At 37.7% G+C, this 27,684-nt stretch overlaps 1 protein-coding gene across 1 annotated transcript; it reads right to left on the minus strand.

Moving 5' to 3' along the window:
* Positions 1-1,338: 1,338 nt before the first annotated feature.
* LOC149011607 (uncharacterized) lies at positions 1,339-18,962 on the minus strand. Its single transcript, XM_089161850.1, has 7 exons — positions 18,632-18,962; positions 18,418-18,539; positions 16,839-16,928; positions 12,323-12,375; positions 4,656-4,758; positions 3,309-3,415; positions 1,339-1,855 (listed from the first exon to the last, which is right to left on the minus strand). The coding sequence occupies exons 1-7, from the start codon at positions 18,930-18,932 to the stop codon at positions 1,852-1,854; spliced, it is 780 nt and encodes a 259-aa protein (XP_089017976.1). The 5' UTR covers positions 18,933-18,962; the 3' UTR covers positions 1,339-1,851.
* Positions 18,963-27,684: the final 8,722 nt, after the last annotated feature.

Genomic DNA, 27,684 nt, shown 5'->3' on the forward strand with positions numbered 1-27,684 from the left:
GGTTCTGAGTCTGAATCATCTACTTGCAAATTGTGCTATCCCCACACTTTCCAATCACATATTTAGAAAGGAGAGTCACCTCTAGTCTACCTTAAATATATGATAGAAGAATATAAAGAGGGTACAATCCCCTAACTTCACGGATAGAAAATCCTAATCAGAGGGTTCTATGCTAAAAGTGCACAGGTATCCAATGTATTTCTTTTCTTAGACAAAGATTATTTTTTCTTAGAGCTTTCAAGAGTATTCCAACTTATAGATACTTTTATTATTATTATTTAATTATGTATGCTTCTCATATATTTATCTTCTACGGGGTCCCTCTGTGATAGACATTTTTTTTTTTGGCCATATACGTATAAATTTAAGAAGAAAAATCAGTCACCAAACCCTATCCGGCTGTTGAAATTGTCAAACCTCTCCACTCACTTCCGTTGTAATTGTAATTAGTTGGGAAACAACTTCTGACGTGTAAAAATAATAACAATAGACCAGGTAAGTCGAACCATGGTCGGTTGGTTCGTCCCAATTAGGACCGCAGTGAGCTCACCCAGAAGTTACTTGAGCATGAAGAAACCTAACAATTATGGAAAACCCAACCAACCGCTATGGTAAGAGATATGATCCCATCAAAATAGGATAGACGATCATGTCGAGAAATGAATGTGGAATAACACAAATTAGGGAAATAAAACCCTAAGATCATACAGTCACGAACAAGACTCAAGAAATTAATCCGACAGTCAAGGAAGGGAGGTAAATCCTATATAAACTAAAGCCTTATGCCCAGTAGAGGTAATTGAGTCGTTCTTCTTCCATTCTATCTATCCATTAATCTCTACGACTCACCAGAGCTCTGTGGTGTTCCAACTACTGACTTAGCCTTTGGAGGTGGCCTCCCGACCCCAAGGTCAGACCACGTCTAACTTTGTTTTGCAAGTCATTCCACTGGGATCACAAGGCTGAGCAGATTTTTAGATGCATCAACTTCTATAATTATAACTTAATAAGGACTAATGATGTGTAAGGCTCTTTTTGGTATCAATTATCATTCTCAATTTTAAATTGTTTGATATTTATTATCAGTTTTATTTTTATTTAAAATAATAGAAAAACCTCTAAAATCCACAATAAACTTTTTGTCTATCATGGATTACGCTAAACTTATTTTTCATTTCATAATTTATTTTCGACAAAATTCACCAAACAATTTTTCATTCTTAACCAATAATGAATTGTTGTTCATATTTCTTTCAAATAAGCATAATAGAGAATGATAATTGAGATACCAAAAAGAGCCTTGCTTATAACTCCTCATTTCATTTACTATTACTATTACTAACGCTACCCAATGCTATATCAACAGATTGAACCCTCTCTCATGCTTCATTAGTTCCTGAAGAAGAAGAAGCACATCAACTGACCTTGAACAACCCTACTTGACCTATTAGTTGAACCACCACTGACCACTAGATTTAATTAAAACTGTTCCAACAAGTCAATATCCATTACACGTATCCCAGGTTCTGGACTTCTCCATTGTGTTGTGATGGAACCCAATCCGACTACTCCCTCTCTTTACCCCGAGAAATTAAAGTCCTTGATTGCAAAATTACTGTTGATTATAGATACAGATTATTACCATTAGCATTCTAAGTTATCATGAACTATTATGAAACACAATCTCACTCACTTTGTTCTACTTAATTGGATTCACATTGCATGTTTGCATTTGCCTTTGTTCCTTGGCCTGTGTATGATACAAAAGGGCTGGAGAACAATGCCTTGAACAGATGGCTCATTTACCACACCAAACCTGAAACTGAATCACATCTTCACACAGTTCGCTCCTTACCTGTTGGGGTGAGAACAGGGAAGGAACAATCATTCACAATACAACAAACAGATTATATAATACTACATAGCACAAAGGAGGGGCTCCCTCCTTATGTAGCTGTACTCAAAATTAAAAACACACAAGGGCTATGGCCCATCCCACCTCCCAAAATAGGAAAAAGAAAAAGAAAAGGAAAAAGAGGCCAGCCCAAAATGACCAATCCAACTGTTGTGCTGACTCTTGTCCATTTCCATCCATTTTCTCACCGATGTGCAACAGATGTCCAAGTAAAAATCCAACGAACAGGATTAGCCTCAAGTAGAAAACAATTTTAACCCTTGAAGAAAAGCCAGTGAGGAAGAGATAGAGGGAGGTGAAAAGCCATAAAGAGGAGAGAGATTGTTAAGGGTTAAAATTGTTTCACACCAGGAGAGAGAATATTCATACTTATTCTCATAGTTGCTTCTTTGGCCTATGAACAAGCTAGTGTGCAGCCTTACTAATAATTCCCTTGCTTAGTTCTTTGCTTGCTCTAGAGTACGAGCCTCATACAGAGCCGCGCCCCTTTAATATGATGAGAAGCCTCAAGTAGAAAACAATTTCAACCCTTGAAGAAAAGCCAGTGAGGAAGAGATAGAGGGCAGTGAAAAGCCGTAAAGAGGAGAGAGATTGTTAGGGGTTAAAATTGTTTTCTGTTTGAGGCTAATCCTGCACCTTGGATTTTTACTTGGAAATGTGTTGCACATCAGTGAGGAAATGGATGGAAATGGAGCGTCACAAATGGACTAGATGAAAATCCAGACTGGATAAAAATCCCTGTGTAGTCCCCTGGTGCAGCTCCACACTCTTAAGCACCACAATGACCATTTAACAAAATCCACAATGAACATTAAATACAACCAAGGACTCAAGCAACCACTATAATATTTTAGGAGCTTAGGCCAAGATTTTTTTTTTTTTGGGTGGTTAAAAACACCAAGATACACTGTACTCGAACATAGGTCTAAAGTACTATTTCAGGCGAAGACCATACCAATAATTTTACTCACCAGATTGGAGTTAAAATAAAAACCCCACTTACTGGTTTTGGGAAGGCAGTCCATACGCTAGACTCTCTAAGCATTGTCGAAAATTGGGAGCCTTAGTTCTTAATATAAGGATCAACTAGGGTAGGGCACCAAAATAATAAGAAGTGAGGCAGTTGAGGATTCATATGAAAGAGGCCAACAACAACAACAACACACAAAAAAAAAAAAAAAAAAAAAAAGAAGAGAGATTCTCATGGTTATAAAAAGCAAATAAGAAAAACTTGACTTCCTTACACACCCCCCACAACCCCTCACCAAGGGAAAAACTACATTCCAAGAATTGGTCACAATTGGTGATGAGATGCATAGAAGTGGCACAGTGACGTGAAAGGAACTTGTTTCAGAAATACATCAGCACACATAAGGAAGCAAATTCCACTTACTTTTTTGTTTTTTCCAGGATCACTTGGGTAGAAACACCAGCTGAGAACCCCAACTTCAGCATGAGTTCCTCTAAGCGTTTCACATTAGTCAGGTAGAGAAATCCAATCTACAAAAGAATACATCTTGTTATCACTGTACCAGCCAGGTAACTACATATAGCAGTTATCATTCATGAGTTCTTTCAGGGTTTTTATTTATTTATTTTTTATTATTATCAATTAAAACAGGAAGGTCATACAACCAGAACAGAGAAGCACTACCGAGAGAGAGCTGCCATGGGTCTCTCGTTTACAAAACAAATTTCTGGCAATTGTTCTCTAATATCTAACTCTAAATAGCCATTAAACTGGTTGAATTCTATTAAAAGATCTATCTGGTGGACTGGCCAAGGACACTTAGGAATAGGAAATAAGAAACTTAGTTCCTCCATGCTGGTCCAGACTGAGGAAGTCAAAACATTCAGGTTTTTTAACACCTGAAAACCTTGTTTCCACACAAAAGCACCACATCTAACAAGCTGTAAGAGTTCAAAGTCCCCTCCCCTTGTGCCACACAAACACCATTCCTTGCTACACAGAAAGCCCAACCTTGTCTTTGCTCCCTTTTGTTCTCCACATCAGGTAAAAATATCAATTTCACACAAACAAGCAGATACCAGGTCAAGTCATACTCTCATTAGAGGTTCAAGAAACAGCATATCAAGATTAAGTTATATCTGTCTCCTTGATATCCTCTCGTATATGGGCATGTAAAATTGATGTAAGACAGAAATCAAGATTTCTGCAGATATCAATGGAGCAGATATGATACATCAAGAGTGATTTGATGCAAACTGGATTAGAGCTGTTGAAAGCCAAATAAATAGAACAGATTAGTAGTTGATTTCTTTGATTGTGAAGAAAGATATAAAACCTAAGAGGATTGAGAACAGATCTGGAATTTGGGCAATCCTGTTCGTTGGCTATAGTAGCCCTGGTTCATATTTCTAGTTTTATTTGGCTTTGACTATTGCTACCACAACACCATTGCCCCAACTCCAAATCAGATTGAAACAAAAAAGGCTAGTTGCTCACTTATATGTAGTTGAAAAATTAAACACATAGTAATTTAGACAAATGATACAAGATTAACGATATCCAATTCACCAGACTAGCTATAGACAATGGCTAGTAGCATCTGAGCTTTTATTCAATATGGATCAGTTACAACCAAATAGATGGATAGTGGCCCCCACAATAACATGGCAATCACCATTCATTATAATGTAACGCTTGAATTGTTCTCATTTCTCACATAGAAAGATATATCATGGCCATTTTCGATATTCAGTTGTCATAGGGAATTACCAGTGTTTCCAAAGATGAAGCTCTATTATACACTGCTAAACCAGCACGCTTGGTTGTCCGTGTTTTAGCTGAAGCTATATTTTTTCCCCACCGCAAAACATCCCTACATTTAGCATTTGAAGTATATTAGGGGATAAAACCTGTGCCATAAGAGAAAATAATTGCAAGTAAAATTCAACAGTCATCATGTGATAGCATAAATGGATATCCCACAATTCCTACTCTTTTTCTTTTTCTCCTCCCCCCCCCCCCTCTCTCTCTCTTTTTCTTTTTGTGTTTTGGGGCTCAATCTTAGAATGTTTGGATGCAGGAATAGCTGAGTGTTGAGGGTTGTACCCTTTGGCCAAGTTCAAACGTTATTGTACTATTAGCTATATCACGATTTCTTTTTAATCAACAAACTGTTACATACAACCCATTCCCAAAAAATATCATAAATACCGTTTCACAAGTTTTTATTTTCTCAGCAAACATAAATTGTTTACTTGAGTTACATCATGTCAGTTATCTATCTATTACAAAATTAAAACCAAACCAAAAGACCCACAAAAAAGAAAAAAAAAAACAATGTAAGGGCTTTATTTATGCATCTTCTTCCTCCTACCTAAATACACAATACGTTAGGGAGGGAGCCGGGAAAACTGCGTCCTTTGGGACGTCTTTTCTAATGAAGGGCCCATAAAAAATTAAGGCAATGCCTACGATTCACCTAGGGAACTACCTGGGAGAACCCTAACTGGGACATGGATTCTATATGAACAATGGATGTGTCCAAGCTTATCATAGAGCACCATAGTGCATTTTCATTCCTAAACCACCCTGCTTTGCTAGTGGCTCACAACAATTGATGGAGTCCCTATGATAAGACCCTGATATCCTAGGGGGTCTACACTGCAGCATATAGAAGGGACACAAGGGATCAAATAGAGCTGGATATGTGGAGAATAAGTGAGCTTAAGGACACAGGGACAGATGGCTGGGTTTCACTGGGCTGCAGCCACATTTATGTTGGGATTTTTGTGACAGGAAAAAGGTACGTAGTTAGGATCTATTTTGGGGATATATTAGGGGAAATTAGGGAAGAGAGAAGGGGGAGGAGAATTTGGCAAAGGAGTCAGCGAGCATAGCTCGTTGGTGAGGGGAAGACCCTTGGTTGGTGCAAGTAGTTAGGAATTCAGGTTTGGGGAAGCATTTGGCATTTTATTGTTCATCAATTTCAGTATTGACGTGTTAATCCATTGGCAGTCTTCTTCAAATCTTTTTTACGTTTCCATTTCCAGTGTGCATGTGTAAGGTTGAGATAGTGAGAGTGTATACTGTGATGCATGAATTTGAATCCAGAGAAGGAAACCACAGAGAGCCACCAAGGGCTGAGCTAGTTGCAGGGGGATTCATATATTGAATTTAGGCATCAGGTTGGGGGTTCTTATCACCCTATTATCCAAATATACTATATCTTCTTATTTATAACTTTATTATTTCCTTTTGTAGGACTGAATATTCTCTATAAATTCCATTGCTATTAGCAGTCTGACTTCCTCAACCTAGGAGTCCTAGTCTGCATGGAATCTCCCTCTCTAGCTTGCATTTGGCAATGCTTGAGATTTTCATGTCAAATTCAAACCAGGTACGATGCTTGGGAAATCCCAATTTACATTACTTTTGGCCAAATCACTCAGATATCTTTGTGGAGCAAGGCTTTGGCAAGTACCGAAATGCATCTGAAACAATGATTTGCCATATTTGTAAAGTTTCAAAGTTGAAGGCTCTTACAAGACTAGTGGTCTCAGTATGAGGGCTGGTGTTAACTACTGCTACCACAAATACCAAGAAGGGTATTTTGAGGCTTTCGTAGTTTACTTTGTTGCGCTTCCTACAGTATAAATATTAATTGATATACACAGCAACATTCTAATGGCTGGAGTCCCCAAGAGTTGCAGCTATATTCTTTTCTTTCTTTTTCTTCTTATTCTTTACATGGTGCCAGAGCAGACAGGGTTCTTAGGTTGTAAACATTATTTCCAAGATCCTGTTCAGTTCTCTATTCTTGATAAAGGACTTCCAGTTTCTCAGGGATATCTGATTTGCAGTTCTTTCAAGGTTCACTGTCACAGGGGGTGCAGTACCCTTTGCCGTGCTCTTTATACTTCTAGAGACTAGTTCATGAGTACACAAAAGAACTAGGTCTTTGCATTAACGATTGAGAATTCAACATCAACTCAGGGATCAAAGTGTTTCAGATAAGAAATTTTATTATTGGCTCTTTCTGGGTTATCCTCACATCAATTTTTTGGTTATTGGGAATTTGCTTCGTTAATTGATTTGTTGTTGGTTTATTGTTGGAGATTGATTTTTTTTTTTTTTTTGTTTGAAGAATAGATTGTCTTAGTGGACTTTGCTTGTATTTATTGGATTGAGATCTTTTTCTGGAGGTTTAAAGTTTCCAGGTGAATTAATTTGGATCAGATGGCGAATAGTGACTGAAAGACTATAGTGGCTGAAAAGAACAGCAAGATCTCCATATTAAATGTGGTGTGTCTTCATGTTTATGGTTGTTGATGTCCTGCGATTACGAGTCGCAGGGGTGCTTTGGTCAATATTTCCTAGCCTATGTTTAGGGCCTTTTTAATAAGATATGTTATGTAATCCTGCCATTGCAGAACTGGTCTTTTTTCATTGAAAACAATATATATTGGTATCCCGCAATTAGGAGCCCCAGAACCTAATCGGAGGATTTTCTACACCTTGCGATAGCTATTTCTTCCTCTCCTGTTTCTTCATTCTCTTTGATTCCTTGGCTGGATACAGAGGCCCTGGATTGCAACATGGTATCGAGCCTCTGTAACTAAGCTTGAGGATTTCACCAAACAAGTCTCTTCTCTGACATGTTTACTCGCAGTTTAGGTGTCATAGTGATGTGAACACGACTTGGACCTGGCCGAAACCCTAAGTGGGCCCCACAAGATGGCTCTAAGAAGCCTCCCTAGGCTGGCTGAACTTAAGGGGGTATTTTACGCATTTTTTTCCGTAATTAGTTGCTGGAATTTAATTCCAGTTTAATTCTAGAGTCCAAGTTCGTTAAAGAGTCTTGTTTTGAGTTAGTTGTTGAGTCCTTAGTTCCTTAAAACTCTAGCACATGTGACAAAGTAGAGTTTTAATTAAATAAGAATTTAGCAGGTGCTTATTAAGAGATTTAACTTTTATTTCAGCATGTGTCCATTAGAGACCCTCAGATGTTTTGATTTTATTTCAATTGTTGAGATCATGTGGTGGCATCCTAATCTATAAAGGAATCCCACTTAGTGTTTAGTTCCTTTTAGTAAGCTATAATTTAAGGCCTATTATTTCTTCGTATGTTTTAAGTCTGATTATGTGAATAAGAAAATTGAGTTTGGAGGATTGTGGTTCCAATTTAAGGGGGTCATGGCGGACCTAGAGAAGAACTTTCTTCTTGAATGATCAGCAACCTTGTCTAGCATTCTTGTTCAACAACTCTAGCAACTTCTTCCCATTCCAAAAGCCATTGACAGTCAGCAGCATACATAAACAAGTAATTACAGCATCCAAGAGCCCCTCCCCTACCCTGTGATCCCAGCCAAGAACCCTCCCCTTCCTTCCCTCTTTCTTGCGCAAGCTTCCCCAACCCCTCCCACAACACAACAGCAGTCAAGAAACCCTCCCCCACCCCTGCGCAAGACCCTAAAACCCTTCCCCATTGCTGTCGCACCTGGATAGCAACACCCCGGCCCCCTATGACACCGTAGGTCCCTTCCCCCTACCCCTGCAATAACCCTAGGCAGAACCCCCACCCTCCCCTGTACCCTACGGCACCTCTCCCCCTTCTCTTTCTTCCTTCAGTCCTCCCTCTACGCCTCTTATCTCTTGCAGCAGAAACAAAAAAGCAGAAAATAGAAAAAAGAAAGAAGAAAAGAAAAGAAAAGAAAGGAAGAAGAAAAGAAATGAAAGGAAGAAGAAAAGAAAAGAAGGAAAGAAAGATTCAAGAAGGCCCAAGAGAAAAGCCTAAACCCTTCCAAACCCCCCACAGCAGGTTTCATTTACCCTTCCCAGCTTCCCTAGTACTATTTTGGATATCCTACTACCAAGTAAAGGACCCCATCTTGGGTTTTGATAAAACTGTTAGGTACCTGAATGAGGCTACTTAACAAGGTGGAATAACTCAAGAAGAAAAAAGGGACTTTGAATAAAAGTTGAATAAGAAACAATACATTCTACCAGCAGTAGGTGATTCCTACAGCTACCCAAGAGCAATGGCTCTCACATAAACTTTTCTCTCTATCTCAAAACATTCTCTTCTACTCTTCCTTCCCCCTATTTATAGCAATTACGTTCCTACAATATTAATTAACAGAATCATCCCAATTCGAATAGGACTCTTCAAAAGTAACCTGAATTCGAATAGGACTCTTCAAAAGTAACCTAAATGTAATATGACTCTTCGAATCTTCCAATCGTTTCCTTCCCTAGAATTTAGGGATTTACTTTCCCTGTCGAGTGTAGACTTGTGATACTAGGGACCTATCAATACTCCCCTCCAACAGTTTCACCTTGTCCTCAAGGTGAAAATCTGAAAATCTCTTCTGCTGGGGTTTAATGGAGTGGGCTTGACCCAAGGGGGTTTCTTTGGGGGTCTAGCGGCCCAGTCTTTGTGTTGGGTTTGTTTGGGCCTTAAGTTTAAGACAAAACATAACTGATTGAGGCCCAAATAACACAATCTTTGGCTTATAGGGATTGGACCAAACCCATGAACAGGTTTGAGGTGAACCGAACCAACCCCAAAAACCCTAATACTCCATCGTCTTCTTCTTCCTTTCCTGCGACGATTTGCTGTAACCCTAGCTGCTGCCTGAGGTTTTCTGCCGGCAGCGACTGAGCTCTTCTTCTTCGATTCAATGGCAAGAGTCCTCGTAGCCACGACGTTAATCCGGTAGGCATCGACACCCGAAACTCTCATTCGCATCGACTTGGATTTTTCAACGTGTACTTTCAAATCGACTTCGGCTACGTTTGTCTCAACCACCATATTGTGGTTGTCCAAAGCTGAGATGGATTTCTTATCGCTCTCATCTCTAAACTCCATTCTTAAGGCCTCCATGAAGTTCGCCCAATCCAGTTTCGGCCAGCGTCTCCGGTAGACCCAATCTAACGCATCATCTTCCAGATGTTCAAGTGCTACTGCAAGCCAGTGTTCTTGCTGAATCTAATGTTGCCAGCAAAAGAGCTTGACTTCAATCAACCATTCCTCCGCTCGTTCTTTGCTTGGAAAAATCGACAATGTCATCTCACTTCCCTGGGATCGTGAATGATCTGATACCAATTGGTTAGGTACCTGAATGAGGCTACTTAACAAGGTGGAATAACTCAAGAAGAAAAAAGGGACTTTGAATAAAAGTTGAATAAGAAACAATACATTCTACCAGCAGTGGGTGATTCCTACGGCTACCCAAGAGCAATGGCTCTCACATAAACTTTTCTCTCTATCTCAAAACATTCTCTTCTACTCTTCCTTCCCCCTATTTATAGCAATTATGTTCCTACAATATTAATTAACAGAATCATCCCAATTCGAATAGGACTCTTCAAAAGTAACCTGAATGTAATATGACTCTTCAATCTAATCCTAAAAAGTAACCTGAATACAATAGGACTCTTCGAATCTTCCAATCGTTTCCTTCCCTAGAATTTAGGGATTTACTTTCCCTGTCGAGTGTAGACTTGTGATACTAGGGACCTATCAAAAACCCTAAATTTTCCCTTTTCCAAAAGTATCCCATCCTATTTAGATTCCCATTTCCATTGTCCATTCCCAGGATTTTTGATACATCCCATAATAGTCTTAGGATCATCCTTGGTTCCTTATAACATCCCATTAATTTGCTGGAAGATTCTAGGCAAACCCCAAAGTCTAGGAAATTCATCTTGGAAACCCTAACCCTATAATTGGGTTCGCATCTCATAGGCCCCACCTAGCCTAGTAATGGGGGCATGACAATAGTAGGACTCCTAATTCTAATAACCTTTCAAATTCTGTTTCTTTAAGGACTTATTTCCTATTTCTTGAGTTGTAAGCCCTATTAGCCATCTATTATACTCCTTCATGGGAAGAGTAAAGGAACCAGTAAGTCTATCCAATTTCAGCTTTGTCTCTTTTCTTATTGCCTTTGAGGTATTGACTCCTTTAAAATCCAGGTCCATTGGTTCCTTGGTGTTTAAAGTCCAAGAAACAGAGATCTTAGGTGTCTCAAGTTTTGGGTGGTTCACGGATTCTTAGTGTATCAAGTCTAAAATCATTAGATTGTGGATTCCATCTGCAATCACCATCTCTCATTCCTCCAAAGCATACTAGTTCCAGCAAGGTGAGTAATGATTCCCACCCCATTCTTTCCCCTTTTTTCTTTTCCAGGAACTTTTGGACTCCCCAAGGTACCCAAAATCCAAAGTCATACCAGATCTGTTACAAACTCCGAGCATCATTCCCATACTCCAAACCAAGTTACAGCTAATTTCAATCATCCTAAACCCAAAAATCAGCAAGTTCTAAGTTAAAGATCTTGACATCCCAAAATCAAGAACTTCTGTGTCTCCTAAACCACCCATCCTAACCTAACCAAACTTGGAGGATATCTCCTATGGCATAATCCCCTGATTCCTACACCTGAAAACCCACACCATTGATCTCAAGGATTTCACCTCATATCAGCTATGTTAGGTATGTCCTTTACCATCCACAATGGGGGTAAATATACAAAGTGCTAAACAGCCTTACAAAAAGTTCTAATACGAATAGGACTCAAAAATATATAACCAAAATAGAACATAACTCTAGCTATTTAAGTGGCCCACGAATGGCCCTAATTACATGCTAAAAGATATAACTGCCTTAACTTATGTTGAACCAGCTAATTACCCCCCAAAAAAATATATTTGATGCAACATAATTCCCTACCTAACCAATTGAACCAATCAAGCCATGGTCCAATTAAAATTTATATTCGTACTTTAAGTAGATATGCCCATCATAGGTTCATTTAGAGGCCAATTTCACATTAAAGTTAAAGGATCAAAGACCCATGACTAACGAAACCCAACCCCTGAATTATTTTTGTGGAAATATGACCATCTTGGTGATGGTTCTGCATTGGCACTGCTTAATCTTTTAAGTTCTGCCCCGTCCACAAAGGTGCTTCAAGTTTGCTCTGAATCTGGAACATATCCTCATCGGCAATTCTATATAATTGCAGGTTTTCTAAACCCAATGCATCAGGTGCTTAGATCTCTACCATCAAGGGCCTCAAACTAATTCAGGCAACAAAATAAGAACATCATATTTGACATCAACTAATAATGTCTCAAATTAAACGGTGGATAATTGAACCACTCAGCAGCAATATCAAACATTTTAAGCTACAGAAGACCAATCTGTTCACCAGGCCAGTCCAATATAATTGGCTACATAAGTCATAATTTCATAGACAGGCCACCTTACAAGAAAAAGATTCTAATATCATGGTAATTAAAATTCAATATGTAATTACCAACGGAAGAATCAGCTAACGACCAATGATGTAATTAAAATTCAAAAAGTCATGTACAGCAATTCCATTGAGACGAATTATACAAGAATGCAAAGGACAAAGCCTCAAACTAACCTTTCTTCTTCCGATAGGAAATCATCACTAACTAGTTTCTTGAGCAAGGTATCCTGACACATACAAGTAAATTGTGCACTATTATTTTATGTGATTATTGAATACAGACAGAGACAGTCCTATTTTTAAATTAATGCTTCATATAATCTAGATAACTGAAATATAAGTGGATGTAAGAAACCAAAACAGCATCCAACCGTTCAACTGTCCTCTTGCATTCAATATGCATAAAAGCTTCCGCATACCTCCTTCCTTTTAAAATGCACACATAAGCACTGAAAGAAACTAGGAAGGATAAGATAAGGAATGATCTATTAGAGTTGGTTTGGGAGTAACTCTGATGAGTGATAAGCTACGAGAAAGTCGTTTGAGGTGACACGGGCACATTCAACGGACGCCTGTAAATACCCTGTACGGAGAAGTGATACAATCCAGATTGAAGGAACTAGAATAGTTAGAAGCGCATAGCTTAAGCCTTGAATCTAGCATGGCTCAAATAGAGTTGATTGGCCTCAAATCCATGTAGCTGACCCCATTTAGTCAGCACAAGGCTTTTTCTTCTTCTTCTTCTTGTATAAGCACAGAAAAGAAAAAAAAAAGAAAGAAGAGAAAAACTAAAGCAAGATTTCCCCCTGCTAATCAGTTCTGAATGATGGATTTCATAAATGAGGAACAAATAGAGATTTAAATTTATTCCTCGAATCCAAAGGACAATAAATAGATCCACTTCTGATCAACTTCATCTCCATATCCAACTCCTTTTCCATTCTTTGGCATTGCCAATCCTATCAACAAAGACAATGAGGATACATCATAATGCTATTATGCACCCTTAAATTTTTTCCAGCTGTCCTGATATGATCTTGTCAAGTCAGGTACAGATTCTCACTGAAATCAGAGTACATTAACAATTGTTGGATAGGGGTCCACTACAAATTTTGAAGGACATAAAGAAGTAGAGAACAAGAGTAACATTGTTGTTTCATAGAGAGAAGAGACTCAGACCCACATAGCTCCTTGTGGGTTCACTGTGGGGGAACGCTATAGTGAGAACAATTGAGCGACTGCCATGTTCTATTGTGCATAAGTCAGAGAATGGGAGGGGACAACTTGATTTTGGTGGAACTGTGAAAGGTGATGAATAATTTCTTCTTGCATATCAAATTTAGAAATTTTACCTTAAGGAAAAAAAACAAAAAACAACAGAAAATCTTATAATATATGCTTCCTGATCCACAACCTCAGTTGTACAAAATGTTGAAGAACGCATGACAAAGGATCCAGATCCAGTGAGAAAAAATTGTTGAGAATCAGCAAACTCAGGGACAGTTCTAATTCCTAAGTTCTAACTAATGGTATGAGCATGCAGGCAAGTTTATGAGAAGGTTGTCATTATACAGCTTTAGAGCTTAAAGCATTTCCTTTAAATGCAAGTACTACAGCAGTTATAAAACAACATGTAAGGCTTTGAAAAGAAAAAGCAATAATACGTAGGTCATATGCATATCAATGAAGTAGTGGTAGCAGGAACCAAGTGTCACTGTCACCCATATAAACACAAAGAGTCATCCCTTTGTGTTGTCATGAAATGAAAATCAACATTTAAAGACCTCAAGTTACGATTGGAAACAGAAATAATGTTTCAGCTAGCTGAAGGATAAGTGATGTAAGCAAGCCCCCCCCCCCCCCCAAAAAAAAAAAAAAAAAAGAGTCCGAACCATCAATTTGGGCCAAAGAACCAAGACCACTGGCACACTGTGGGCTGGCCGAACCCTAGCAGGGGTAGTTTGGTCATTTGATTATTATTTTAGTCTAGTAACTTTCTTTATATATTCTTGAGTCCATATCCAATTTCATTTCTTTAGTTGAGTTAGTCCTGATAGTTCTAGTCAGCAATGGAGTCCTAATGGAATCAATTTTAAATTAAGATTCCTTTTGGAATTTGGATAATTAGTTGTTATTTTGGCAAGTTGCTACCTTTTAGGTATGGTTGTTATTTATTGAATTGTAAAGGGGATCTTAATTTATAATGGATTTCCTAATTGCCTCAAGTTAGTTTTCCAAGTTTGAGTCTAATTCTTTTCCCTCCAATTGTAAGGCTATACATATCCACCCTACCCCATTGCAAAGGCAAGTTGAGTTGATAAATAAAATTTCTATTTGGAGGCAAACAAAGTCGTGGTCTTCTTGGGAAGGCCACGGCAAATTTAGAAAGCTTTATTCTTCAATTTCCGCAAGAGTTCTCGAAAGTCCAGCGAGCATTTTTCCATCTACATCAACTACTTTGTCTCAAGTACAGCCCCTTCCCTCCCCAGTCCAGCCCCTCCTCTCTCCTCCCTAGCCCACGTCAGCTCTCCCCACCTTTCCCCCTTCCATCGCAGACCTCCAGCCCCTCCCCCACCTTGCGGCATCATCAAGAACCACCCCCACCCCTCCCAGACCCTGCGGCCCCCCTTTTCCCCTTTCTTGGATCTTGAGAGAAAAAGGGGGGGGGGGGGAAGGAGAAGAAAAGAAAGAAAGAAAGAAGAAAGAAAAGAGAGAAAGAGAGAACAAGGAGAATTAAAAAAAGTGAGGCAAGATCCAAAGATCCACCTAAGAATTCAAGAAATCCTATCAAGAACCATCCAAGATCTCAAGAAACCTACCCAAGAATCAGTCATTCACCCTATAACAGCCCATACCTTTTACAACTCAATCCTAACCCTCCCTAGACCGAACCTACATTTACAGATCTCAAGTTACAATTGGAAACGGAAATAATGTTTCAGTTAAATCAAGGATATGTTTCTGGTCCATTAAATTGGGATTCCTACATGCAGAATATGGTTGCTCACTTGAAGTGACACTCAAAGCCAGTCATCCTCGAACATGATATAATCACCTCATAAATAGTATCTTCAGTCATCTGAAAATAGCAGTCAAAATCTTTCTTAAGATCCCATATGATCCCCCACCAACAATGGTGTTTAGCCAGCATATCAGAGCTCTTCTAGAAGTCTTCACGCAATCTGATATTGGATCCAACAATATCTTATAGTATCATTCACACAAAGGCAAAATAAGGGCTGTGACCTAATTAACATGTGAACAGTATTTTGGTCTCCTTTTCTCTCATTCTTTGTCCTACATCACCTAGGTTGATATGATTCCTGGTTTTTTGATCCCGTCCTAGTTGAATTTAAGTTTTATGTCAGCAATTTTGGCTATAAATATAGATTTAATTGGTCAGTTGAGCCCATAATTTGATAAAAAAAGAGTTTATATTTTAAATATGTCATTGTTTGAGAGAGATACTCTCCATCCAATCCCATTCATCAAATTCTTCAAGTTTCCCCAACCTGCCAAGTTTGATTTCCATTGAAGACTCTTCACAGGTACTGGTATTTCCTGAAATTCATGGGTATCTTCAAAGAATTCCAGTTTCTGTTCTTTAACATCAATAAGTTGAATCACTCCCAGTCCCTTGTCTTCTTCTAATCCTCTACAACCCCAATGCTCTCTTTCCCCTTGATGATTTTCATTTTTGCAAACCCTAGGTCATATCCCAGTTTCACTAAATGAATCCCTTCAAATTCCATTCACAACATCCCACATCACAGCCAGTACTCAATCCACATTGCTGTCCATTACCTTCATTGAAACTCTTTCCATCAACTCAGAACCTCATTTTGAAAACCTAATATGTCCAGCCACCTTTATTCCCTCAATTTTGGATCAAACACCCCCCTCCAGCCCCTCTCTATATGACCCAAGTTGCCAATTTGACCAGGCAAACCCCTAAATGTCCATCATCTTCATTTTTAATCCAAGTTTGCTGAAATTCGAAATTCAGCCCTCAAATCATTCTGCAAAACCGTAAATCTTCGCTATTAGCTTATCTACGTGACTAAACCCAGCTATCACGCCCCAAATCTGACCCAACCCTAGCCCTCAAGTCAACCCCACACCCAATTCTAACCTATTCAAACTTGGCTCGTTCATACAAGGTCCTTATTATTGGCTCCTAGTTGATCTCCTACCAATCTAGGACTACATCACCAATCCAGGATTCCAAGAACAGGAGTAGAATAGCACAACTTTTGTTAGAAAATATGAAATAATCCATTTGTGTGTTGAGAGGTTAATGTCCATCCTTCCCCTTTTTTTCTTTCCTTTTTTTTTTTTTTTTTTTTTTTTTGGGGGTGGGGGTTGGGGGCGGGAAGGAGGGAGAGGACAGTGGGTTGGAGGGGGATTAGTTGTTACAGAATGAGGCCAGATTTTGAAAATCTTCGTTTGAACCATGCCAACTTATTTTCTTATAAGAAAAGAATTTAGTGTATGGGTCTACTAGAATTCGTAAATAAAGAGATCCATGTGACAAGGAGAAAATTAAAAGTTATGCAATACATAAGACTACCTAATTACTGAAAAGTTGCATAACAAAATTTGGGCATAGTGAGCTATGCATAAAAAATCCTACACAATACCATGTTCATAGGTGAAGGGTATCTGGACAGTAAAGGATATAAATACATGCCTGTGCCTCACAACGTACTACTGCCATCACACGAGCATTGTATTCCTCAATATTTAGAGGAGGAAATAGAAAATGCCTCCGAGCAAATAGCTGCAGCTTGAGAAAACAAAGCTTGTAAGATATCCAGAAAATAGGACAAAAACACATTAATTTAATGTAACAATAACATACTCATCCTCTGACCACAAATATGCAATCGAATCTAAACAAGATAACCAACTATTCCTGGATCAGTCACCCAAGATTAGATGACTTAGGACTGCCAGCCAAATATTCGAACTTAGTTATTTACTCCATATGCAGACATCTGCATCCACACACCAGCACACCCCCACACAACACATTCACACCCACACCCACACCCACAGCCATACTGACCCACTCGCTTAAAATCACACAAGAGAAAACGTAAAAATAAAGTAGCAAATGTGGGGATTTTCAAGGCTGCTGTTACATGCTGACATCTGTGTGCTGCTGTTTGAAAGGACTAATTGTGGACAGCATATGCTAAACAAAGGAATTTGCACACAATTGTGGCAATGTTAAAGTGGATTTTCTTAATAAAGAGACATCAATTCCTCTTGCTTTTTTAAGTCAAACCAAAGTAATCCACTTTCCCAAGCACCTTAATTTGATTTAATGATAAATTTTCTAATCAATTAAAGAAATAGAAAGAAGAAGGAGAAGTGACAAATCAAGCTTCATAAATCTTATACAGGGATCTTTGATAAAAGAAAAATCAACACAAGGCCACAACTTGTTTCATATCAGAAATTCAAAGTTTTTACCTAAAATTTATTATGAATTTTTCCTCTAAGATTCATAAACCCAAAAAAAAAAAAACTGGATTTCTCATTCATTACATCTTCATAACTCCATCATGAATTCCAATTTAGTCTATTCATTGGCACTTATTTTTCTTATGACTTGAACTTTTTGTATTCTTATAGGTAGGCCCCAAGGATAGTTGAAGTCATAGACTCTCTTAATTGCAAGGTGATGGTCATTGCCAACTAAGCCATCCTCTTGAGGTTATACTTAGCTGAGTTCATCTAGGTGGTGCGCATTGAGGGACATTGAACCCTAGATTTCCCTATCTACTTTCCCTAACTATCATACCAAGAAAGACACATTGAAATGGAAGTTCAAAGAGTAGGCGCTTGACCAAAGGCATATCTGTCTTCGAGGTCCAGAACTATAGGAATAAGAAACAGTGCTCACCAGAATAGTTTGTCAATCAACTTAGGACTTGAATATTTTATAGTTGAAGTCATATCCTCTCTTAATTGCAAGACGATGGTCATTGCCAACTGAGCTATCCTCTTGAAGTAATACTTAGTTGAGTTCGTCCAGATGATTTGAACACTATAATTATGTAATCTAGCATATAAAATGTAAGTTGGCATCATTTTCCAGGGAATATCCTTTCTTAATCTCTCTTCTATCCTCAAAGCATGAACACCAATAACAACAAAGGAACTCAAATAAGCATCACTTGTGAATCCATCAAAATTCCGACTTGGAATGTATATAAAAATTGGTCGAAACAGAGAACACCAAGACAAAGTTCCCAATTTACCTCATAAACGCAATCCCCAATATATGCCAACGTAGCCGCATTATAGATGGATTTAGGCTTTTTCACTTCCGGTGCAGCGGGCAACCATCTCTCATAACCCAGATATAATTCTTCGGATTTCTCTAATACATGTGGAGTTGAACCCAGTAGCTAAAATCAGGAGGGAAGTGACAGAGTAGCGTAAATCAGATTAAGTATATGGAAATAATAATACCTTGGGAAGGAGAAGAGGAGCGCAAATTCAAGCTCAGAAGCTCCGAAGCAGATAGTACTCTGGTCTTAGTTGTTGTGGTCGTTGTTCTACTTTGAGGGGTAGACTGATCAAGAAGGTTAGGGTTTTTGTTCTTCGACAAGCTTCCGCGATTGGGAGTGGGGATAGTAGTTCTTGGCTGTGTATCCCATGAAGCTTTCACTCTCCATGATTTTCTATTGACGTAGCAAACACAAGGCGTCGCAACGACTGAGCTCATGGCTACGATGCGTTGGTGGCGAAGAGCATTTCCCGCGAAAGACATTTGTTTATCTTCTTTGTAATTTGTAGTATCTTATCCCCCCCCCTCAAAAAAAAAAACACCAAAATAAAAATGCTATTTGTAAAAATAATTTGACATGTTAAGGGTATTAAGGTAATTAACATGATATTGTATTACTATATGGTACGATATTTCAGCGAGACTCGCAGGATCGTACCTTGGCTAACATGGTGAAGAGATTTCTCCCAAGAGTTCGCTGAAGATATCATTTTTCTTCGACGGTTAAAACCTCCCGATCAGACATTGCAAAAACTCTATGGCTTCGTAACCATTTCCAGACTCTACTCAAATCTGCTATGGGAGTGTACCAGTTGTTCAAACTGTGTGCAAATCAGTTGCAAAAGTTTCCAAACCTAAAGAACTCTGTCTCGGTCTTTCTTCTCGCCAACTAGAACCAAAATGATCGAATTAAAGTTAGTAATAGTTTGATTCGCTTCGTGTTTTTTGTCTGTTTAACAATTTTGCATTGGACTATGTAGTTAAGTATTCCTTCTTGTATTTCTTCTTCGGATGGAGTTCAGATCTAAAGAATAGAACCAGCTATAGCTCGTTGAAAGAGAAGAATTCGATGAAGAGGAGTTGTTTAAAGCGATCAATAAATGTAAATAACTAGCTTGCTTTCATCTTCTCGAATTTCCGAACCTATTGCTCTCTTCCATTAGCCAATAATTCCTCCACATCCACGGAACCCAAGACCGACGTATCTTTCCCTTCCTGTTTGAATGACACTCCATGGTTGCTTGGTGTTGGTTTGCGGAAGACAAGTGTTTTCGTCTTGAAGAATATCGATTTGTATGCTTCGACGCCTCAATATACGTTCTCGATCAACTGAGGTTTAGAGAGAAAGAGAGCCTCGTTGCTGCGTCATGGTGTGTTCCTCCATTAGCAGTAGAGAAGAGAAGAGAAGGTAATCAACCATGAACTATACAACCAAGCAAAAGTGCAAGTGTTGCCACCGGCAAATTTTTGTGAAATTTCGGGCGATTTTCGTCATTTCGTTGCTGATTCGCCGAAAAATCACCGATTTTCCAGTAATTTAAAAAATTGCTGGCAAATCATCCAAAATTCGCCAAATTTTATGCGAATTTAGGCAAAACGTTTTACAATTTACTAGTTGAGTTTTTACTATTGTACCCTTGTTTGGCAGGGTTATTATATTCTCTTCATTGATGATTTTACCAGATTTACTTAGATACACACATTGGTAAAGAAATTGGATGCATTAACTGCTTTTCAATTGTTTATTTAATACTTGATTGAAATCAGGTTAGTACTTTTACCGAAGTATTTTCAATCTGATTGAGGTGATGAGTGTAGAAGTTTTACTCAATTGTTATCTTCATGTGGCATTATTCATCGCTAGCTTTCCTGTCCTCGAACACTAGCTTAAAATGGAATTGCTGAGAAAAAGAATAGGCATATTGTTGATATGGGGCTCGTTTACTTGCTCATAGTGGATTGCCTTTTGATTTTTTGGGTGGTGATTTTGTGACTGTTGTCTTTATAAGTAGTTGCCTTCCTTGGTTTTGAAGTTTTAAGCCTCCTTTTGAAAGTGTCTTTTGTTGTTTGCATGATTACACGTTGTTTAAAGTTTTTGGATGTACATTTTATCCTCTTCTCAAGCGTTTTAATCCTCATAAATTCAGTTTATGCATTGCTAAATGTCTATTTCTTGGTTATAATCCAATCATAAGGTTTTCATTGTTTTAACCTAATTACTGACAAGACTATAATCTCTGGGCATGTATTTTTTTTTATGGAATCTCTTTTCCTGGTTTCTTCTTCTTATCCATCTATTTCAGCTTCCCAGTTTGGCCTGCATTTCCTGCTAATGTTTATGTTTCTTCACCAAAACCTTTTTCTTCTGTTATATTTTCTTCTATTACTGAATCTATTTCCATTGTTCCTAATGGGTTTTTTTACATGTTTCTAAAGGGTCTACTTTAAATGTTTATTCTACCCAAAAAAAAAAATACTTTAAATGTTTTGAGTGGGCGTTCTTCTTTTATTCCTAACTAATGGGTCTACTTCTAATAATCATTAATGAATGAGAATATAATGTTTCTCATGGATCTGATTCTAAAATTCCTAGTGGGTCACTTATTTCTAATGATTCTATTGATAATGGGCCTTCAGATTCTTGTTGTCTCCGCATAAATATACATATGATCTATTGCAGCGATGTAGCTCTAGCTGGGACTAATATCCTGTCATTTTTGACAAGGAAATGGACCATTTATTTCCTTGTAGATGTATGATATGTGTCTCAATATGACATTAAAAAGTTGAGGTTCATTTAGAAGTCACATCATTTTTTTTATAATTTAATCACAACTCTTTGATGTGACTTATAAATGGATTTCAACTATTTGATGTGGTGTTGGGACATATGTCATACATCTACAAAGAAATAATCTGGATAAATTTTCGATTTAACTGGCTTTCATTGGCATGCCACATACCCATATGGTACATTCTAAGCACATTAGTTCTTCTATGCTATCTTCTACCCAATTGTCTCTAATGATGGGAAGCTTTTAGCTGATCCAACAGAGTATCATAATATCGTTCAAGCATTGCAATATGTAACCTTTACCAGGCCCGATACTGCTTCTTCTATCAACAATTGTGTCAATATCTTTCTAGTGCTGTTGAGGCCCATTGGTTGGCTGGTAAGAGATCATTGTGATATTTGAAGGGTATTCTCTTTCTTGGACTTCAACTATTTCACTCCTCTTCTATGGCTCTTCATGCTCATTCGAATGCAGATTGAGCCAGTTGTCTTAATGATTGAAAATTAACTAGTGGTTATCTTATCTTTCTTGGATCCATTTTAGTAACCAATTTGTGGTGGCTGGATCAAGCACATAAAGCAAATATAGGGCTCTTGCCTTGGCCGCGGCTGAAGTTACTTGGATTCAATCCTTATTTGCTAAATTACATATTCTTTCAGAGTCTTCTCCAACTTGATCGTGTGACAACATTGGCACCACATATCTTTCCTCTAATCCGGTATTTCATGTAAGAACAAAACATAGCAAGGTAGACTTCCTCTTTGTGCATGTTAAAGTCTCTTGTTGTTCGTTTTGTCTCTACTAAAGAATAGCTAACCGATGCTCTTACCAAAGTCTTACCTAAACTCTTTTTTATCTTCAACCATTGCTCTATAACCGCAATGAAACACTGGGAAAACTCATTCTTCTTTTCCTTTCCTATTTAAAACTGAACTGGGATTTTTTTTTTTGGCAAATTCAATTCTTTTGTCACTGTGAAAACTAATGAAATTATAAAAAAAAAAAATTAAAAATCTGGGGACCATGGCCCTCCTCAGCCCCTTAGTGGGTCCGCTCCTGATTGGTGCCACAGATCTTTCCTCTAATTTGGTGTTTCATGCAAGGACAAAACATATCAGGGTAGACTTCCACTTCGTGCGTATTAAAGTCTCTTGTTGTTCATTTTGTCTCTCCTAAAGAGCAGCTTACCGATGCTCTTACCCAAAGTCTTACCTGAACTCTTTTTTATCTTCACAACCATTGCTCTTAATTGCAACGAAACAACGGAAAAACTCATTCTTCTTCTCCTTTCTCTATTTCTTTAACTGAACTTGGATTTTTTTTTTTATTTTGTGCAAATTAACTCTTTTGTAACAAGTCTTCTGTATACGTCATCTGTATTTCTTTATAGGTTCAACTCTATCTAAAAATAGTATTATACACCCCAATATTCTCAGAATTCTCTATGGAATTCATGCCAGAGCTTCCCATACATTTTTGCTGATGCACTTTGCATCAACTCTAATATTTTCTCTCACACAATAAAACCTTTAAGAAACTCAAAAGAAGAGGAAAAAGGGATCATTGATTTGAGCTATTTATCTTTCAATAGCCTTTTTTCTGATCCTAGCATATGACTCTTGCACAACTCATTTGCACCTTGGATGTTGACGATGAGAGGAGAAGGGTTTATCATTTAGTTGAAGGGATGGAGAAAGATCTTGTTTTTTGACAAAACATGATGGAATCAATGCAATTTTGGGTGTCCAGCTTATTGAACCAACATTCCCGTTGAGGTCAATTCACTATGATAGTTTGTTTTATTTATTTATTTATTTATTGGGATCTGATGTTCATTCGGAGTAGTTCACACGCACCTCAACTATATCTTCAAGGGAGAATTAATATTAATATAGGCAAGGCTTCGCCTTTAGCCCCAAGGGGATTCAAACTCTGACCTTCTACATGGAAATGTTAGATCATGATTTTGTTTCACCGAAACTTGATAGTTAATGATCGTGTCGCTAACCAATCAAAAATAAAATTCTATATTATTAGACTAACTAGCAGAAAGTACGGGGTCGAATTATGGGGAACTAAAATGCTAAGTTACTAAGATTGAATTCAACAAAACTAAATTTAAATTAAATCTATTAATTAATGCAAAATCTTTAACTATGAATACGTGAGGATCTTTGAGATTTTAAATCCTCAATGCTTTTTACTAACCGATATAACTCTACGCTTCAAAACAAAGGATGGTCTTTCCTAGATATGCCTTATCTTTGCAGACCTATCATCCTTCGTCGAAGCTTGGCACGCTTAGTTTGCTTAGCTATAGAACATCTTTGGCCAAACTTAAACACAATCAACTAGAAAATATAAAACAATTAAATTAATGAAATAAGCATGGTTCATCTACATCCCAAAGAAAAAGAACTAGCTACTCATTATAACAAAGTTCATAAAACAAACAAAGAAAAAAATTTAGAGAGAGAGAGAGAGATGTAGTCTTCTTCTTCAACAATGAGAGAGAGATGAGAGCCAAGATCCATGTTCGTCGTCTTCTCCCATTCTCTATGTCTAGCTTCTCCTTTTATCCCGCACACAATGAAGTTGACCTCTTTACCCATCAATTCGACCTTTATTCGTTTGGATTCTGGGAAAACTAAAAACTAGAAAGTTGTATATATTTTCTTTATCTTTCCATAAAATCTTGAATCATTGCAATCTTATTTACTCGAATCTTGCTGAGACAAGAAGGATATGCCCAAAATACTCAAGGTGGGTCTGTTTACCCGATTTTCAGATCTTATTACTAATTTTGTTCATTGGACCTCTAGTTGTTTCCAATTTGGCTAAGATTCATGCTCTCTTTGCATTAATTAAGTTGAATCTCACTATTCATGATTTCTTGGATATAAAGATTGAATCTCATGATTTTATTTTAATTAAAATCCTCTAATATATTTACTAACTTTGCTCCACACTATATGTAATAACCAAAATCACTTTATTCCTAAAAAAACCACAAAAATACTCAATTAACTCTCTTTTAATTAACTAATTATAAAAAATTAACTCAAAATAAATAATGATAAATGCATGCTTATCAGTTTTCCACTTAGATGTGACGAGTTTACATTAGTTTGATGTTCATGAATATAGCAGGAGATAAGAGAGTATAACTTGTCCTTTTCTATTTTTTTTAGTTGGCTTCTTTAACCTTAGTATACTAATTGTACATGAAAGGGAGGAGTTGGTTTGAAATGTTGATTTTTTTTCCAAGTTTGGGTGCTTCTATACCAGATTGAGTTTTTAAAGCTATTGTTGGTCAAAAGAAGGGAGGAATGCGCTAAGCTACATCTGTTGGCATTTCTATTTTATTTCTATTATGGTAAATGAAAACAATACACATAGGATTTGATTTTTTTTTTTGTTTGCCTACCCCGGTTTATAAACCGGTGGTTTGACCCCGATATTTGTTCTGTGGGTGAGTTTTCCAATAGGAATTTTTTTGCATCCACAAGGATTTGATACCGAAATCTTGCTTAAGGGAACCAAGCTGCTTACCACTTGGACCAACACCCGTTGGTGATTTGATACTTTTAATTATTAAAAGGAAAGCAATACAATTATTAAAAGTATGTTTTTATATGTATTTTAAATATTTAATTTCCACAAGAATATGTTTTTTTTATACTAGGATGATAAACAGTGTTCTATTTAATTAAAAAAAAAAAACTTTTTGGAGATGTTTTCATAATTTCCCTAGATAAATGGTTTTACATAACGGTTTTAAACTATTGTGAAAAACAAATTTTCAACGACAATTTCATAATTTGCGTCACTAAATATCTGCCATTTTACCCACATTTAGTTGCCAAAAGTGATTTTTTTCGATATTTAGAAGATGGATGTCTACAGAAAAAAAGAAAAAAATTTCAGTTTTTATTTTTAGCAATGATCATGCTATTTTGACGATGTTTTCAAACCTTTGCCAAAAATAGCTCTTTTTCTGTGACAAAGTGAGTTAACCCTCCATCAACAATGTAAAGAACACTTTCAAAATTTTACCAAAAAAATATATATATATATATAAGACACTATAAATATATATTATATATATATATATATATTTTTTTTATTTTTTTTTTTTTTTTTATAAAAAAATAATGTTCCATGTGATTGCATCACCTTACCAAAATATTGATTTGATGTTTGGCAACCAACGTCAAACTCAAAAGTTAAAATTGGCTATTGATCACTAGGTCACAATACTCGCTAAGGTGGTGCAACACAACTATAAGAAGTAGTAGATGGAAAAATAGAGGATGTGAATCCATAAAAGAGTGTATAAAATACACTATCATATTGAATATCCTCGAATTGGAAACTTTAATAGAACTTGTAAGTCATAATATTTTTTTGAGTTTTTTACATGCCCCCTCCATTTTCATGGAAACAAATCGCACCTCCCTCCAAAATCAAAACCTTGCAAATACCCCTCCACCCTTAATCCCGTTACTTATAACTGTTAAATAATTTTAATATGACCATATTACCCTTTGTGCATGTATTGTGGTCACCGACAACTACAAATCCATGGCTCCATTACCTAAGTTCCCACTTCTTTACCCATTAATTAAATATTTAAAAATCAAATGGTGTCTGTTTTTTTTGGTTTAAAAAATCATTATTCTAACTGACATCCACAGCTCTGGCATCAGAGCAAGCGAGACAAATGGAGAAAGATGGTGAGTCTTGGCGGGAAGAGAGTGTGTGAGGTAGTGGGATTTAGCGAGAACGAGTCGGTTAGCTTTTGGCAGCCATAGCTGCAGCTTTCCTTCTACGATTGTTCTCCGCCTTGGCCCTGCTCTGTTGCCTACAAGTGAGGATGTCGATGACGACGACGACAAAGACGAAGAAGACTATGCTGTAGCAGACGCTGATGGAGAATCTCATGTGAATGGGGAAGACCATCCTGTCTCCGAAAAAGTTTTTCCAGTGACAATTCAATGGAGCAACATCACATGCTCCCTCTCCGACAAATCCGGCAAAAATGTAAGCCACCTATTCAATCTCCTTTTTGGGGATTGTGATTCTTCAAATTGATTTGGACCGGAATAGGTATTTTTTGATCATCTGGTAATTAAAACAATTGTATGATGTTCTATCCACTGTTCTTGTAACTTTGGTAATCCTATTTCAATGAACTCTTCATGGTATGTTATCTTTTAGATACGATTTTTGCTTAAAAGTGTGAGTGGAGAGGCAAAACTAGGAAGGTTACTTGCGATCATGGGGCCGTCAAGATCAGGGAAGACAACATTGCTTAACATTCTAGATGGTCAGCTCGTAGCAACACCACACCTGCATTTTTCTGGTCGACTGCTTGTCAATGGACAAACTATGTCAAAAAGAACCAATAATCAACAATGTTGGGAAATGTCATGTCAGCATTTGCCACATCAGCCTCTATTGGTTTTGATGATAATAAGCATGAATTACTAATGGCTATATTGAGTTATGATGTTTTAGTTTAAGATGAGAACAAGTGGACCAACTCCAAGTCAAAGCCATATGCAAGTCAAGCCAAGATCATGCCAAGATAGCTGAGATGGACATGGCCGTTGCACAAAATCAGTCGAAGATCAAGTCGAAGATCAGACTTAGGTTGAATTAGGGCTTGGCACTCTCGCATACACATTCATGTAAATGCATCAATTATATGTAATTCATATTACTAGGTGACCTAGGACATGTTAGTGAGGTGTACAATGCTTAGGGTTGACCAAAAGTCCAAAACCCAAGCCATGTCTCGCCCCAACTTAAGCCGGCAATGGTTCGGACGGCGTGGGGGGGTGTCCGTCTGGTCTCGGGCACGCCGGCGTCCGTCTGCGTGCTATACGGCTAGTTTAGGAATATCCTCTCGTGCCGGATACTTTTGAGCGGATCGTCCAGCGTCCGTCTCGCTGAGACGGCAATGTGTTCGTTTTCTATCCGTTGGGGATTGGGTTTGGCACTCAAGGTGCTCTATATAAACCCAATTCACCTCATTTGAGAGTAACAACACTCACACTTGATAACCCACTCCCCAAGTGATCCTAGCTCTCAAATTGCAAGAAGCCTTGTGCTTTGCCTTTCACCTTCTCCCCAACCTTGAAGACATCCAGGTGTTAGTAGCTTGTGGAAGTCAGCTTGAGGTGATTGAAGGCTTTGGTGGTGCATGCATTTCATATCTTGAGCATACAACTCTTATTGCATCACACACACAAGGGTAGTGTCCACCTCTTGTTAGGTAACATCCTTCTTTGTCTGTTTTCAATTCTAGTCTAGGTAGATTAGAATTGGTTTTGGGTACTCTTGCCCGTGAACAAGATTGGTTGGGTGCTCTTGCCCGTGAACAAAGATTGAAGAGGGTGCTCTTGCCCTAAGATAAACAAGATTGTAAAGGGTGC

The sequence above is a fragment of the Hakea prostrata genome, chromosome 7 (assembly GCF_041222555.1).
Source record: "Hakea prostrata isolate BN-2017 chromosome 7, UWA_Hpros_2, whole genome shotgun sequence".
Classification (NCBI taxonomy): domain Eukaryota; kingdom Viridiplantae; phylum Streptophyta; class Magnoliopsida; order Proteales; family Proteaceae; genus Hakea; species Hakea prostrata.